The sequence below is a fragment of the Lagopus leucura genome, unplaced genomic scaffold (genome assembly GCF_019238085.1).
Source record: "Lagopus leucura isolate 7727_CA_CO unplaced genomic scaffold, USGS_WTPT01 Super-Scaffold_100018, whole genome shotgun sequence".
Taxonomy (NCBI): Eukaryota; Metazoa; Chordata; class Aves; order Galliformes; family Phasianidae; genus Lagopus; species Lagopus leucura.
The window spans coordinates 4,241,236-4,255,371 of NW_024962272.1; the positions used below are offsets into that span (position 1 = coordinate 4,241,236).

General features: G+C 38.9%; 1 protein-coding gene across 2 annotated transcripts in view; it reads right to left on the reverse strand.

The window, feature by feature from the left end:
• FREM1 (FRAS1 related extracellular matrix 1) overlaps window positions 1-14,136 on the reverse strand; it is a 73,088-nt gene that overhangs the window by 9,370 nt on the left and 49,582 nt on the right. Inside the window, exons 25-35 of one of the 2 annotated variants that reach the window (XM_042877502.1) lie at window positions 12,235-12,649; window positions 11,369-11,570; window positions 10,696-10,840; window positions 7,831-7,960; window positions 6,502-6,574; window positions 5,057-5,206; window positions 3,710-3,948; window positions 2,891-2,938; window positions 2,472-2,654; window positions 2,080-2,205; window positions 1,260-1,375 (exon numbers count right to left, since the gene is read on the reverse strand). In XM_042877502.1, coding sequence (XP_042733436.1) covers window positions 1,260-1,375; window positions 2,080-2,205; window positions 2,472-2,654; window positions 2,891-2,938; window positions 3,710-3,948; window positions 5,057-5,206; window positions 6,502-6,574; window positions 7,831-7,960; window positions 10,696-10,840; window positions 11,369-11,570; window positions 12,235-12,649 — 1,827 coding nt within the window. Of the gene's footprint in view, window positions 1-1,259; window positions 1,376-2,079; window positions 2,206-2,471; window positions 2,655-2,890; window positions 2,939-3,709; window positions 3,949-5,056; window positions 5,207-6,501; window positions 6,575-7,830; window positions 7,961-10,695; window positions 10,841-11,368; window positions 11,571-12,234; window positions 12,703-14,136 lie in introns of both variants that reach the window. The other variant, XM_042877501.1, reaches the window with a different exon arrangement.

Genomic DNA, 14,136 nt, shown 5'->3' on the forward strand with positions numbered 1-14,136 from the left:
TATGCCTTGACTCTTTGTGTGGCTTTTTCACACTGCCACTAACTTACTGTTACTGAGTTTAACTTCCGTATTACACACTGTAGCCTTCGGCACAAAGTTATCTCCTACAAACAGTATGTGTCCTCAGGAACACACTCTTTTAGGAAATGGAAATGCCTCCCAGCGATTAATATGATTAATTCACTGTGAATTCCCCAGGAAGCAACTGAATGTTGAATCTTTCAGAAAAAAAAAAAATTAGAACATCCACAACTGACAACTTTACTTGGATAAATTGAATCATTAGGTAAAATAATCAACAGTGTGAAATGTGTGTTGAGTTTCCATGAAGAGTATCTTCCATCACCTAGAAGGTCAAGTTTCCATTTGCCCACTACCAAAACAGAATAAGCTAATGTAACTGTCTAGAATGAATCAAGGTTTGTTATGCCTGCTGGTCCATGTTTCATATTCCCTGCATGCTCCTTAGCTGCTTACTGAATATATTCTGTTTCTTTCATGTCCAACCTGTGTTTCAATTTTCATTTCACAGAGCAATGGAAATGGACTATCAAACTCCCTTGTTTTGTTCAATCTGGGGCTCAGAATTTGACACAGTATCCAGAACATACATAATCCCAGGGTAAGGTAATGTTGCCATGGCTAGCATTTCTTTCAATCCTAAACTCTGAAGACCAAAACCATAAAGCAGGCCTCCAAAGATCAAGACTAGCTTTAAATGGTGGATTTTATATTTGCCTCCTTCTTTGAGATAACTATTATTATTATTAATTAGTTTTCATTTATCCTTAGAAGTAAGAAATTTTCTGGAAGATAAGACTGGATGTTAAGATTTTTGAGTAGTTACAGATTCTGAGAAGCCGCATCTTGAGAAGACTATTATGAGGAACGCAGGAGCTGGCAAACTGTGCTGTTGTTTTAATCTATTGAAGGCATAGCAAAGGAAGTACTGAATCAGAGAAGGCTGAAGAACTGAATTTTTGCTGTATTTTTCTTCTTCCAAATTAAGCCACATCTCCCACTGGGAAACAGCCATGAATTAATGTAGTGAATAAGGTAGGATAACCAAGGAAAAATGTAGTGAGACTAATAATATTTCTGTTTTCCACAGGGCCATAATCCTAGGCTTGTTCAATCATTTTGGTGCTGTGAAGCATAATAGAAGTGGGACTTAGCCAAATCACCACAACCTTAGGAACAGCAGCCATTTCAGGAAAAAAAACAGTGCACAACAAATGTGTTTGAAAAAAGTCTCTTACTGTTCTCTGCAGACCTGAGCAGCAGTATCCCAGGTGACCTTTTGATTCACTACCAGGAAATAGCAGCTGCCATCATGATGACGCCATCCAGAGGGACATTTTTTCATGTCTGCCTCCTACAATGAAAGATGAAAAGGAAAAACAACTCTTGCTCACAGTCGTCAGCTTTACACATTAATAATCATGCTGGAGGCTGGAGGTGCTGCTTATGGCCTCTGCAGGATCTAACTGAACATGGACATTGACATATGTCAGCAGAGCTAAAACATCATTTAAAAGATGTAAGGAACTACATACCTACTAGAGGATCCTACTATTTGTAATTAGTAGCTTAAAACTAAGATAAAGTCTCAGATCTAGAAACCTTCTCAGAGTGTAAATTAGTTTGGATAATTTTTCTGGCTCCTGTGGTTTGTGTAGGGAATGCAGTGTCGCATGGTTCAGTCTGAGACTGTAAGTGGTGAATGAAGATCCATGCTTATAGAATGCCTAAGTTTTCTGGTTTTATTAAATCACATCAATTACGTCCAGATTTCATTCACTGGTTCTCTCATACTTATTCCCATAAGTATCAGTGTGTTTGTGCCCACATGGCTGGTCCAGAACCACCCACGGGTGACAGATGAAAGGTAATCCTAGCAATAAAGCCCTCATCTTGTCTCTGGGAATCATCTCTTCTGGTGACAGCAGACCTGGCTCCGGACAATTCTTTCATCTCCTGTGCAAATCAATTATTGTTACAGGGTGATCCGTAACTTCAGAGTCTTGCTTATTGTAGATTCCATATTCTGATTTAGATGCATACTCATGACATTTTTACCTTGCTTTGGGAACTCCAAAATTTCCATTCTATCCCATCACACTGAAATAACTTTTGAATGCTTCCTTCATAATGCATGAGCCCCTTCAAATCTGGTGTACAGGCCCTTGAAAAGGAGTGAATGTCCTGGAAAAGGGAATAGCATCTGAACATGCAAAAGAAAATACTTACACAAAACAAGCTACATGAAACTGGTGAGACAGCTCATTTTAAAACTTAGTGACATGAAAACTCTTAAGGGACTGCACTGTTATTTATCTGTGTATTGTTTAAACTTTGTTTTGGAACAAGAAGAGTCAGGCTTCAGATCTCAGAGGCGTTAACTCATTTTGGGAAAGAGCATGACTGAAAACAGATGGTAAAAATGTCTGTGGAAACAAAAGGTTTCATACCCGACGTCTTGAGCTTGGTTCAGATGCCAGTTCTGCCTTATCAGCTTGTGGGATTTCTGTCTTCCTAGTGGAAATGGCATTTATCTGTGATTGTGCTTGGTTAATTACTGACACTTCAGCCTTCTTGTTTGCTTTAGCTGATGAGATGTCATCCTCTGTTTTGAGTGATACCATCCCATGGTACTTGGTTTCACAGTATCAGACACAAGCAAAACAGGAGAGGTAAAAGAGAGAGTTAGCACTTACAAGCAACTTTTGAATACTGCCTTCTCCTCCTTCCTGCGACCAATCCAATTGTTGTAAATCAAATTATACCAAGGAAAAAGAAAGATACATAGAAAAAGAAAGTACTGGTCTACATAAAGCCAGTAAATAACAGAATCACAAATAAATCATAGCAATATTCATTATACTCTTACTTTGTAAACCACATCTGTTCCATTTCTAAATACAGATGAAGGATGAACCTGAAAAAAGGGTAGAATATAAGAATGAAATGAGTGTATTTATGCATAAAAGAAAGAAAGAAAGAAACAAACAAACAAACAAAAACATGTGAGATTTACTGTGTAGTGTAGGTTACAAATCACACACAGCATATCTTGGGCTGAGTTCTGAAAAAGGAAATCGATGGCTTCTGAAAATAGCTCACATTATATGTGTGCTCACATTATATATATATATATATATATAAAAATATATATATATATATCTCACATTAAATATGTGCTATAATCCAGATTAATTTTTAAGATCACAGTACCTGAATGTGACTAAACCACCTAGTTAAACCAACTTTGCTTAAACAGGAAAACTCAATGGGCAGTAACTATACCCTGCTTAAGATGACAATATTATCATCTTTACAACTTCAAGACCAGACTTACATTGACTTGACTCTAGTGATTCCAGTGAAACTCTGTGTCTTTCTTGTAACTGACCTACAATTTAGACAAGATCAGAACCTACATAATTACTGGTGTTGCTTGTTGCATGTTTCCTTGACCAACTCTTTTTTCATTCCTCCCTTTTATACACATAGATCTTCAAATTCAGGAAACATTCCTATGCCCTTCCAGCCCTCCCTAAAGTATTTTAAATAATTCTACAGCTCCTAGGCCAGACTCAAAGCAAACTGGTTGTTTATAGTTACTGCACAGTCACTGCAAAAACAAAACAAGTATAAATGAAGACAGCAAATAATTCAAAAATCAGCTAAATCACACAGAAGTTCTTACTATTCTGCCATTTCCAGTCACTCTCAGCCTGGCCCTTGACCGATTTGCCAAGCTGGGCTCCTGCAGTATGTCACCTCTGTGTTCTCTCATCCTTTTGGAAGGAGGTGGTGGGATCTCTTCCAAGTGAACGCTGCCAGGCCTGGGAGGTGATGAGGAGCCTGAGGAAACTGCAAACAGCGTGCTTCTCCTCCAGAAGTCTTGCTTGCTTTGGCTGGAAGAATGTAAAGAACTGCATTGACCTGAAAGCATTAAAAATGGCAGGTGATCAGTTCCAGATCTGCATGAGCAGATAACTGGTCACATTGACATGGCCACATAAACAGCTCGTCATTAAAAGCTGGAAGATTCTTTCACTTGATGTGGTTGGTTTTCTGTTTGTTCGGTCATCCTTTTTTATGGAGTTTCTTTAATTAAAATTGCCTATGACTGCAACAATCTGTGTATGCACTGTGTCTATCTAGCCAGAGGTCAGAATCCCTACCAAACATAGCAGTTTCCAGGTATAAATTAGGGTTTGAAGTGCCCAGTTTTTGGACAAGGATGGGTATCTTTAACTAAGATTAGTGATATTCCCATCATGACTAGCCAGTTTCCTATCCAGAAACTCAGACATTGTTGCTCCTTCGATCTAACTGAGTCAATGAATATCTTTACATTATGAGAAAAACTAAATCTGCATTTTTAAAAGGATTTTTTTTTTAATAAAGCCTCATTCATTATAACACATCCATTTAAAATATAGTTTCAGTAAGCTGCTTTGCTGAGTCCTTTGTATGTTTCTGCTGCTTTCTGGTGAGCTTTTAGGCACCACATTTACTTACTGAAAAACACAATAATAGTAAGGAAATAAAGGCTTGAACTCTGTAGTAATCACTGCTGTGTACTGTAATGTTGTAGATTGTGATTGTTAGGCATTAGAAAATGTACTTCTGAGAGCTGAGTGTAGTTGTTAAGATTCTTTTTTGAGAGGAAAGTCAATCTTTTTCAGAAGCGTGTGACTAGTGTTATACAATCACTGGGGGAAAAAAGCCAATTCTAATGGAGTCAAAAATCCTTTTTTCACTTCAATAAATGAGAGCTGGACTCATGTTGCTATGAAAAGTGGCTTGTTTCCCCTCCACTCTTCTCATTTTGTACTTGTTGCTTTCCCCATGCTGTGTTTCCTAAGAGGACGGATGTGATTGTGTGAGGGAATAAATGGTCTGCAACTGCCAGGCTTGTTTTCTCTAAAAAGAAAGTAAGCATTTTGATGTGAAGGTAAGTGTTAGGAACAACTTGTGGTTGAAAATAAGTAGCTACCTAGCCAAGACTGTCCCACATTTAAAGATGAAGATCAAAAGAGAATACCTCCTTTTGAGTCCAAAATTTTCACTACAGCTTTTGTCTTGGTGCCAAGAACAGCATTCACAGAGGAGTTCAGAACTACTTCAAAGACTTCATCATCTTCCTCTAATCTGTCATAAGTAATTGCTATATTCCACATCTTGGTTGACATTCCTAACAGAAATAAACATTTTAATTACTCTTTAATTGCTGTTTCAATCAATCAGAGTGTCAGAAATATATTAATTAACACGTCTGCAGCTAGAATGAAGTAGCTTGTGTATGCTATTGTTCTGCTACCAACTGACTGGACTCCTGCTGTTCTTCTAAATAACTTAAGGTTCAAATTTGTTCCCAAACAATGTTGATTCAGTTTGAGAGCATATACTGTAACAAAAAAGCTGTTTCAAACATGAGAAATGACACTACAATATATAAATTTTGGACTTCTGGAATTTTCAAGATAAAATGTAGCATATATATTTGCGCTGAAAACTTCATCTAGTATACCTGCAAAAGGATAAAAGAATTGCACGGGCTTGAAGTACAGCCTTTCAGAAGACATATTTTATACCTGTTTACAAAATTTTGACTCAGTTGACTGTCTTTACTTGAGGTAAATTGAAACTTGGGTTAGTGGGAAAGAGAAAAGATCATTCCAACATAAAGGATAAGGCTGGTTATTAGAAAGAAAGCTTTGAAATTTGTCTGGAAAAAGTCAGAGGTAGTGCAACAGAAACTGATCTAAATATACACACTGCTATCATAAAAACATCACAGAAAATGTTTCTAAAAACTCAACGCTGACATCCAGAATTAATCACAGAATCACAGAATTGTAGGGGTTGGAAGGGATCTCCAGAGATCATCGAGTCCAACCCCCCAGCCAAAGCAGGTTCCCTACACCAGGTTGCACAGGTAGGCATCCAGGCAGGTCTTGAACATCTCCAGAGAAGGAGACTCCACCACCTCCCTGGGCAGCCTGTTCCAGTGCTCCGTCACCTCACTGTAAAGAAGTTCTTGCGCATGTTTGTGCGGAACTTCCTATGCTGCAGTTTCCGTCCGTTTCCCCTTTTCCTGTCTCCGCTCACCACTGAAAAGAGTCCGGCCTCGCCATTCTGCCCCCCACACCTTAGATATTTATAGACCTGGATCAGGTCCCCTCTCAGTCTTCTTTTCTCAAGGCTGAACAGACCCAGTTCACTCAGCCTTTCCTCATAGCAGAGATGCTCCAGGCCCTTCACCATCTTTGTGGCCCTCCGCTGGACTCTTTCCAAGAGATCCTTGTCTTTTTTGTACTGGGAGCCCAGAACTGGACGCAGTACTCCAGATGAGGGCTCACCAGGGCAGAGTAGAGGGGGAGGATCACCCTCTATGAACACAGAACACGTTTCACTCTCCAAAATGAGAGTTTACACTTTCAAAATCAGGGAATACATTTTAAAATGAGTCAGTGCTCTCGTTCATACCTGGATCAAACTGAATAAGTTTGGAGGGAGTCGCTGTAAAGTCCTTTCCCAGCACAGCAGATATTTCATTGACCTGCAAAGAAATCAAGCAGTACAGGGCAAGCTGTGACCTATGTTAACAAACCAATGATTCTGTTCTACAGTGAAGGTACTTTTCTCTTCATGGGGTCCCAGTGAGACATGCCAAGCTGTACTTGTGCTTAGGCTGAAAAACAAGATGAAGGCTTACAGGATAACCTTGTGATATGCAGCTGTCATTTTATCCTCACTTACGGTTTAAAACTTGCCATTAAAAAACAAAAACAAAAACCATTCACTCATCTAAAAATCTTGTATCAGATTGCAGCTGGACAGCATCAGATCATGCTGCTGATCACTAATCCTGGGAACCCAATTCTGGGAAGGGCACATAATGGCTTCCCGGAAGGGCAGCATCAGCCAGGATGTGTTTGCCCGTTCTGCCCTTTGAGAGGCCTTGGAAGAAGAAGAACTTGCGCAGAGATCTACCTGCCTGCCAGCCCAACAGACTCTTTGGGATACATGAGAATGTATCCATGTACAGGGACACCAGTGCCCCTGAGTTTGCTGGAGTCTGCGAAGAATAAGGCAGAATGGCCCCTGCTGGTCATAGCATAACTCTCACAGACTTCTGAGGGAGAAAAGACAGAACTGTATTTCCAATTAGGGTTACAATGTAACTGTAAAGGAACCTGTTAGTATTTTGCTAGCAAGGACTGCTAGAAAATATTGGGACTTCCGTACTAGGAGGAAAAATAAAAGGGGAGCTTGTGACGTCAAATTGCACAAAACCTATTTTACAAAAATAAAAATATACAGCTTTCAATTTATTTCTTCTGACATACAACATAGCCTGTTACTGAAGGTATGGGAGTTCCTTGGGCAGAGAGTTATGAGGAGATGGAGACTGGTTTACTGTGACGCTGAAGCTGCAATAGCTGCTGGGCTCCTTAGCCTGGGAAGAGGAAGAGATCCCAGGTCCCTCAGTCAGAGATTGCCCAGAGCATCAAGTCACAGATATACCCAGCCTGGCCACACCATGAGACCACTTGCTCTGTCACAGAAGCTCATCAAAACTACAATACCATTCCAAAATATTCCAGTTTGGGCTTACCAGCATTTCTTCTCAAAACTATTCTGGCAGAAAGTTTTCAGCTGTCTGTACAGGGCTGGGTAAAGTCCCAGTGGGTGTGGATTGAATTGCATGGCTTTTTTACTAACTAATGAAATATCTCTCAGCTCCAAAGAAGAAATTAATGGGCTCCACTGCCTGTTATTCAATTTCCAGTTAAAAACTTGTTTCATCTTTACCTTCACCACGATAAAGGCAGAGTCAGTAGAGTGCCCTGCCCTGGTGATTTTCAGAGACACCATCCCCATGTTCTCACACACTTCATATTCAGTCTGCTGCATTTCAATGCGAGACCACCGTAGTTCCAGCCTGCAAGCACAGAAAACAAAGCCCATGTAGAACAAAGCCATCAGCCCTGCTGCCCCAGCCCTGCTGCCTGAAGGGTCTGTAAGGGTCTTGACTGTTGGACTAGCCAATACACATATTAAGTCTTTGCTTCCTGGTCAATGTATTTATGCGTGACTTGGCAGATTAGAAAGTGAGAAGCAGTAAATAAATCCCCCACTCGAGCCCTTACATACTCCAAGCAAAGACTGAACATTGATTCAGAACAAAAGAAGTTCTGTAGCAAGTTTGAAAAGAGTAGTTTGTCTGTAGCATTGAACAGGCCAAGGCAGGTTCTCTTCACCTGTGTAAGTTGTTTTTATTGTCTCTCCTCAGTATTTTCTCAGCAATATCCTCATTTCCTCCCTCCTTTCTTCATCTCTAACTTGCCTCCTCTACTGAATAGGTGCACCCCAGCACTTACTGTCTTTGCATATGCTTGTCCCTAACCCTTCCTTTAATAATGCCTATGCTTTTGTCTTCAGCCATAGAGTAAAAATTTCTCATAACAAATTTAGAATGGCCTATAGAGAATATGACTGAACCTCAGAGAATCATACGTTGAACCAATAAAGAGATCAACTTTTGAAAAGCGGAAGGAAGGAAAATGAACTCTTGTACTTACAAATCAACCTGAACTTTTCTAAAACACATGTCTAACCATACATGTCCAACGTGTGGGCTGCATGTGGCCCTGGACAGATAATAATGCAGCCCCACATGATTGTGAACTTTTAATATTGTTATGTGATTTTTAGCAATATTTTTGCTTGTAGCTCAAGCATTGACTGTGTAGGCGACAACAAAATGCACTGGAGTTGAGGGTGCAGTTGCAGTGCTGACTGCCTTTTGCACCCACCACAGTCAGATCAAAACCAACATGTATTACACATCTATATGCACTCGTGACACTTGGAAAGTAAAACACAATGATTACCAATAATATTTCAACATACCAAGCTGTGTGTGTCTTTGAAGATATGTAGTTTTCGTTATTAAGCAGATGTAATTTTTCTCATTTAACTACTGAACTTGTGCTTGTGATAGTTTATCAAATTATTTAATAAGTTAACATGTTCACTAGTTTCAGGAAAACAAGGTCAAATATCTCACTAGTGTTACAGTTTTGTTGCCCTCTTTTGTAAGTTTTAATAATAATTAAAAAAGGCTTTGTTACTTATGTAGATTAATGACATTATGTATTTTATATGCAGTCCAAGTCAACTCTTTTTCATTCAGTGCAGACCAGGAAAGCCATAAGGTAGAACACTCATAGCCTAGACCTTTCTGGGTTGAACAGCTCTAGCACCACTAGAGATTTCTTCCTGTCCTCCCATATCCTCTGAACTTCAAAGGGTAGACAGCTTATACAGAGGCTGATTTGCTTTTTTTCTAAAGAGCATGTATGAGCTGAAAGCAGTCCTGCAGCATTAAGATAAAAGGTGGCTTTCCATTATAATATCAGCATTGACATGAAACATTTCTTCCAATCCAGTGGCAGTTAGATACAGAACTATTCAAATAAATCTCTTAGAAGTTGAGAATAATCAAAATTTCTGCCCTTAAAAGCCAAATTTCTCTTTGTTCTGAGATCCAGCACACTTTACATATAAGTTCTAGTTCTCTGAAAATCCTATTTCCCACAGGAATAGTGGATTTTTTCTCTCTTCCTAAAAAAAGAATATATATATGTGTGTGTGTGTGTGTACAATAAGTGCTGCTACTTCTATTCAAGAACCCATAATTTCCCACGAATAGGGCTGCATGTTAGTAATGCATTTAATATCAGTGCTTCTGTAAGCAAGCACAGGGCAGCCAGAGAATGCTCTGGTTAGTTTTGTTCAGATGTTTGTATATAGGGACATCTCTTGGCACAATGTGTAACTGCGGAAACACTGTCTCCCACTGTTCCGTCTGCATCCTCTCTGTCACTCAAGCAAGAGCTCTGCAGAGCAGCTTGGAGCTTGAAGCCAGCTTTCTGCTTCTTCCCTTTTAAATAGCATTGGTTCTTTTTCCCAGCTACTTCAGATTAATAAATTGATTGAAAATTCAATCCTATATATAGAAATAAAAGAAACATTGTCTCCTCAGAAAAGCTTTATCCCATTTTTGGTCTTTAGCATCAAGTACTCTGCAATTTTTGTACATTAAGCTTATCATGTGTCAGAAGAAAATTTTGATTGCATGCTTAGTTGAAATTTTGGAATTACATGACAAAGAGATTAATATACTCCCTCCACCTTTCCTCAGAGCTCTTTTGAAAAATATGATTCTATTAGCTTTTACTGCTGGCATAATGATGATGCTTGCACCATCAAGATCTCAGACCTGTGAGAATCAACCTGCTGTCAGCACAGGAGAAGAGTGACTTACAGCTGCAAAATCAGCTGTAAGAAGCAGCAGACCTGTCCCTAAGCTACTGTCTTATATCTCCAAATGCTATGGGTCTAAATCACTTACAGTAAACTCCATTATACGAGACTCTGAGACTCTAAATGTGCTCTAGTCAAAATAACCCTTTTCACTTTGCCACCTTGAGGGGAATAGACTTCTGTATTCTTAAAAAAAAGAAATGGTAGTTTAAGTCCTTAAAATTATATCTAGGTTCACTTCTACTCAGCTTCAAGGAGGCACAGATTCATTTGTTCTAAGCCACAAGCCACCCTCAGCAGTGATGTATTTGCTACACTGCAGTTGTCAAAACTGCAGATCGAAGTTACATTTGGGGAATCGCTGAATTTCCATTGGTATCTGTGACTTGAAACTCCAAGTTGTCTGAATGCACTTCCCACAGTGGATTGATGACATAAAATATAATTTTGCTATTTAAATCCTTTTGGCTAAAGCCTTCATGGATAAGTCCACCTGAGAAAGAAAAGAAAAATTAAGATAAGTCAAAAGCCCATTATGCAAGAACCACTTAGCTCACTTGCATCATCTGTTTTCAACTTTTTGTTTTGCAAAACACTTTTAAGAGACTTTGAACTTCCCATAATCTGCTTATATGGCTACACAGTAACATCCCAGTTCGTTATAAGCCCCAGCCAATTAGTTCCTCTGTTTATCAAGTGACCTAGTTCACCTATTTCTTTTTCATAAAGTTCAGAGTACAATTGTTTTATTCTAGCTTTACTACTTCCTGCAACAGTCTTTCAGGTTTCCTTTCCCACAAGTAGATTCCCACTTGCAGTTACTAACAGTTTTCTGGAACTCTGGAGGTATTAATGATGAACATGAGACTCAAGTCTTAGTTCAAAAGTTTTTCTGTTGCATTCAAAACTACTCCAACATTTGCCAAGAAATTTTGATTTCTTGTATCAAGCAAGCATTAACACAATGGTTTTGAAATCTGTCTGGTATGTCTCAAAGGACAAAGATTATAGAATACAGTACCTGTTGTTATATTTTCCAGGTAACCATAACGAGGACCTCGTAAGATCTTAAAAAATATTTTGTCATCCTCTGTATTGGAGTCAGTTGCCTTCAGGGACCTGGAAGTAATGTAGATCCCATAATTGCCATTCTTCAGCATTTCCACATCAGATAAGCAACGGAGATGAATGATTCTTGGTGCCATTTTGTCCAAATGATCTACCTAAATCAAAATTAGACAAATGTATATTCATTTTACAGTATCAGAACATTCTCTGTCTGTACTACTTCTGCTAAAAGCACAATAGCCCACTTAGGAGAGCAGTAGTCACTTTGACAAGCAGTCTGTTCCAGTAGAAATCTGATATACAGTTAAGCATTAGTTCCCATGAGAGGTTTCCAGGCTCAGTTTGGACAGCCAATTGTTTCATGCAATGAGAGACAGAACATACTTGGGAGATAAACACAAATACCATATATCTCTGCCTTGTTGTCTCCCACATTCCTCATAATCCTTCTCCATTTTCTTCATCGCAAATTTAAGCTCCATCAGTTTATTTGTTACCATAGTTGGACTCAGTTTTGGTATTGAAATGTTGATATAGAATATTATAGCAAATTTAAGCAGGATGTCTTTCTTTTCTTAAATATAATCCCTTTCTTTGCATTTATATAAGTGTAGTTATGTATTTTTTCTGAGTAATGTAATGCAGTAATTCTTTAGTTCTCCAGGTTATTGATTCACTGAACACAGAAAGAAACCTTTCTAGCTTAAAAATATCATTATTAATTCAAAGACTTCAGCAAAAAGCAATTCTTAGTCAACAGCATTGCATTTTCCACCTTATTTATATATCTCTTTTAATTAAGCCTGTGGTCACACTTGCCTGAATGATGAATGCCACTGGCTCAATCTGCACTCTCCCATTCACGATGAAGCCTTGATTAGTCCTATCTGTTGCAACAAATGTAAATCTGTCAATCTGGGAATCCCCACCTCGGTGCTTGTATGCAATATCCATATTGTCCACATCACATTGGGTGAAATTGTACTGTAGCAGTACAGCCCCTCGGTAATAGAGATGACCATACTGGGGGAGCTGAGCCAAGAGGAAGGTAAGGTTTTCTTTGGCAGTGTCAGAGTCTGTAAGCTGCAGGACATCAGGAGAAAGGAGTACCATATTGCCTTCCATTAATCTTAACCCCATGTTCCTAGATAGTGTAGGCAAAGTTTGGTCAACTGCCTCCAGGGAGATCGTGAATGTTCCATGCTTAGTCCTCAGTCCATTGCTGATGATGAATCTGGCAAAGAGAGGCAAGGTAGTCTTCAGCATGTGTTCTTGATTCACCAAGTACTGAAATAAAATGATAATGCAAACCTTTATTACAGGGCTTGCCTGTGGTGATACTGCAAAACATGAGAACTAGAGCTGATTTGAGCTCAAACTCTGACCATGGGGTGGATGTATAACTTAAAAGCATGAGAACAGATGGGCAGGTATACGGAAATAATTACACTGCATCTGCAGGAATCTGGTGTGATGCCAGAGGAATGGCTTTGAGGATACACCATCAGTCTTGAAGTCCTCTAATCTTCTATCTCAGATACAAACAGAGCAGATCTGAAATTATGGGCTGGCTGAGGACATAGATGCACATTTTATACATATCCTTATGTATCTTCAGTGAAAGTGCTAGCTTTATCTACAGCTCACAGAAAGAGATGTGTAAAGTACATGATCTACCTGGACAATGGGTTTGTTCTATTTACTGCTGCACGCTTGTCATACCCAGTAATCCCAAACTACCTTAAAAAGAAGAAAAATTGGAAAAGAAACATAGAAATCCATTCTTATCTTGCTTCTCATAGTAGTTTAAACACTAATTATACTTATAAATTTCTGCATATTCAGAAGAACTAACATTTCTTTACAAAACTTAAGTGAAATTTCACTGAAATAGTAAGATTGTGTGGAATATATTGGGCAGAACTGTACAAGTAGCTAGATTAATTTTTAAAATGTAGCTGTCCATACCACACAGTCAGATCTGCAGTGATTATCCCATGCTGGCAATTTGTATTAACAGCAGCATAATTTCTTATAATTCTCTCCCAAGCAGTAATAGCTCCAGATAAACAAAATACATGATTAGACTTTACTGGTACTTTTCCTTGCCTAAAGTAGAAAAAGATAAAACTATCCACGTCTGGAGAGAAAATATGTTGGAAATCTACCAGCTGGATATGGGTTTTTGCCATACAACTGACAGCGTGCTCTGCAGACATTTATCAAATGTTGTTGTGGATAAAGATAAAACCAATCTAAGTTGCCATCTAATCTCTGCCAAGATCTCTACTTCAGTATTTTTTTCTGAAGGAAATAACACTTGCACATGCTTGTAACAAAATCCACTGAGGGTATATGAAAATAAAAATTGCCTTGGAAACATTTCACGATCTCTTATGTCACATCACAACACAGTACGTAAGGCTTATTTTCCTTTGTACCAAGCTTTCTGTGGTTGTGCATAGTGCATAGAAAAGCTTATTGGAGAGTGGTTTTCAGCCATATTTGTTCTGTCTGAGCCAGACAGAACATCCTTTCATTTTTCCCATTCACCAGTGCACAGTCTTTTGAAGGCACAATATATCCACACTTACACTGTTGATCTTGATTGGGACAGTACCACTGCATGTCTCAGAATAGATATGGGCCAACCTACTTAGCTGATCTCCATCTATCACACTTTCATATTGCAGTGAAATGAGGATGGGTTGACATTTAGAT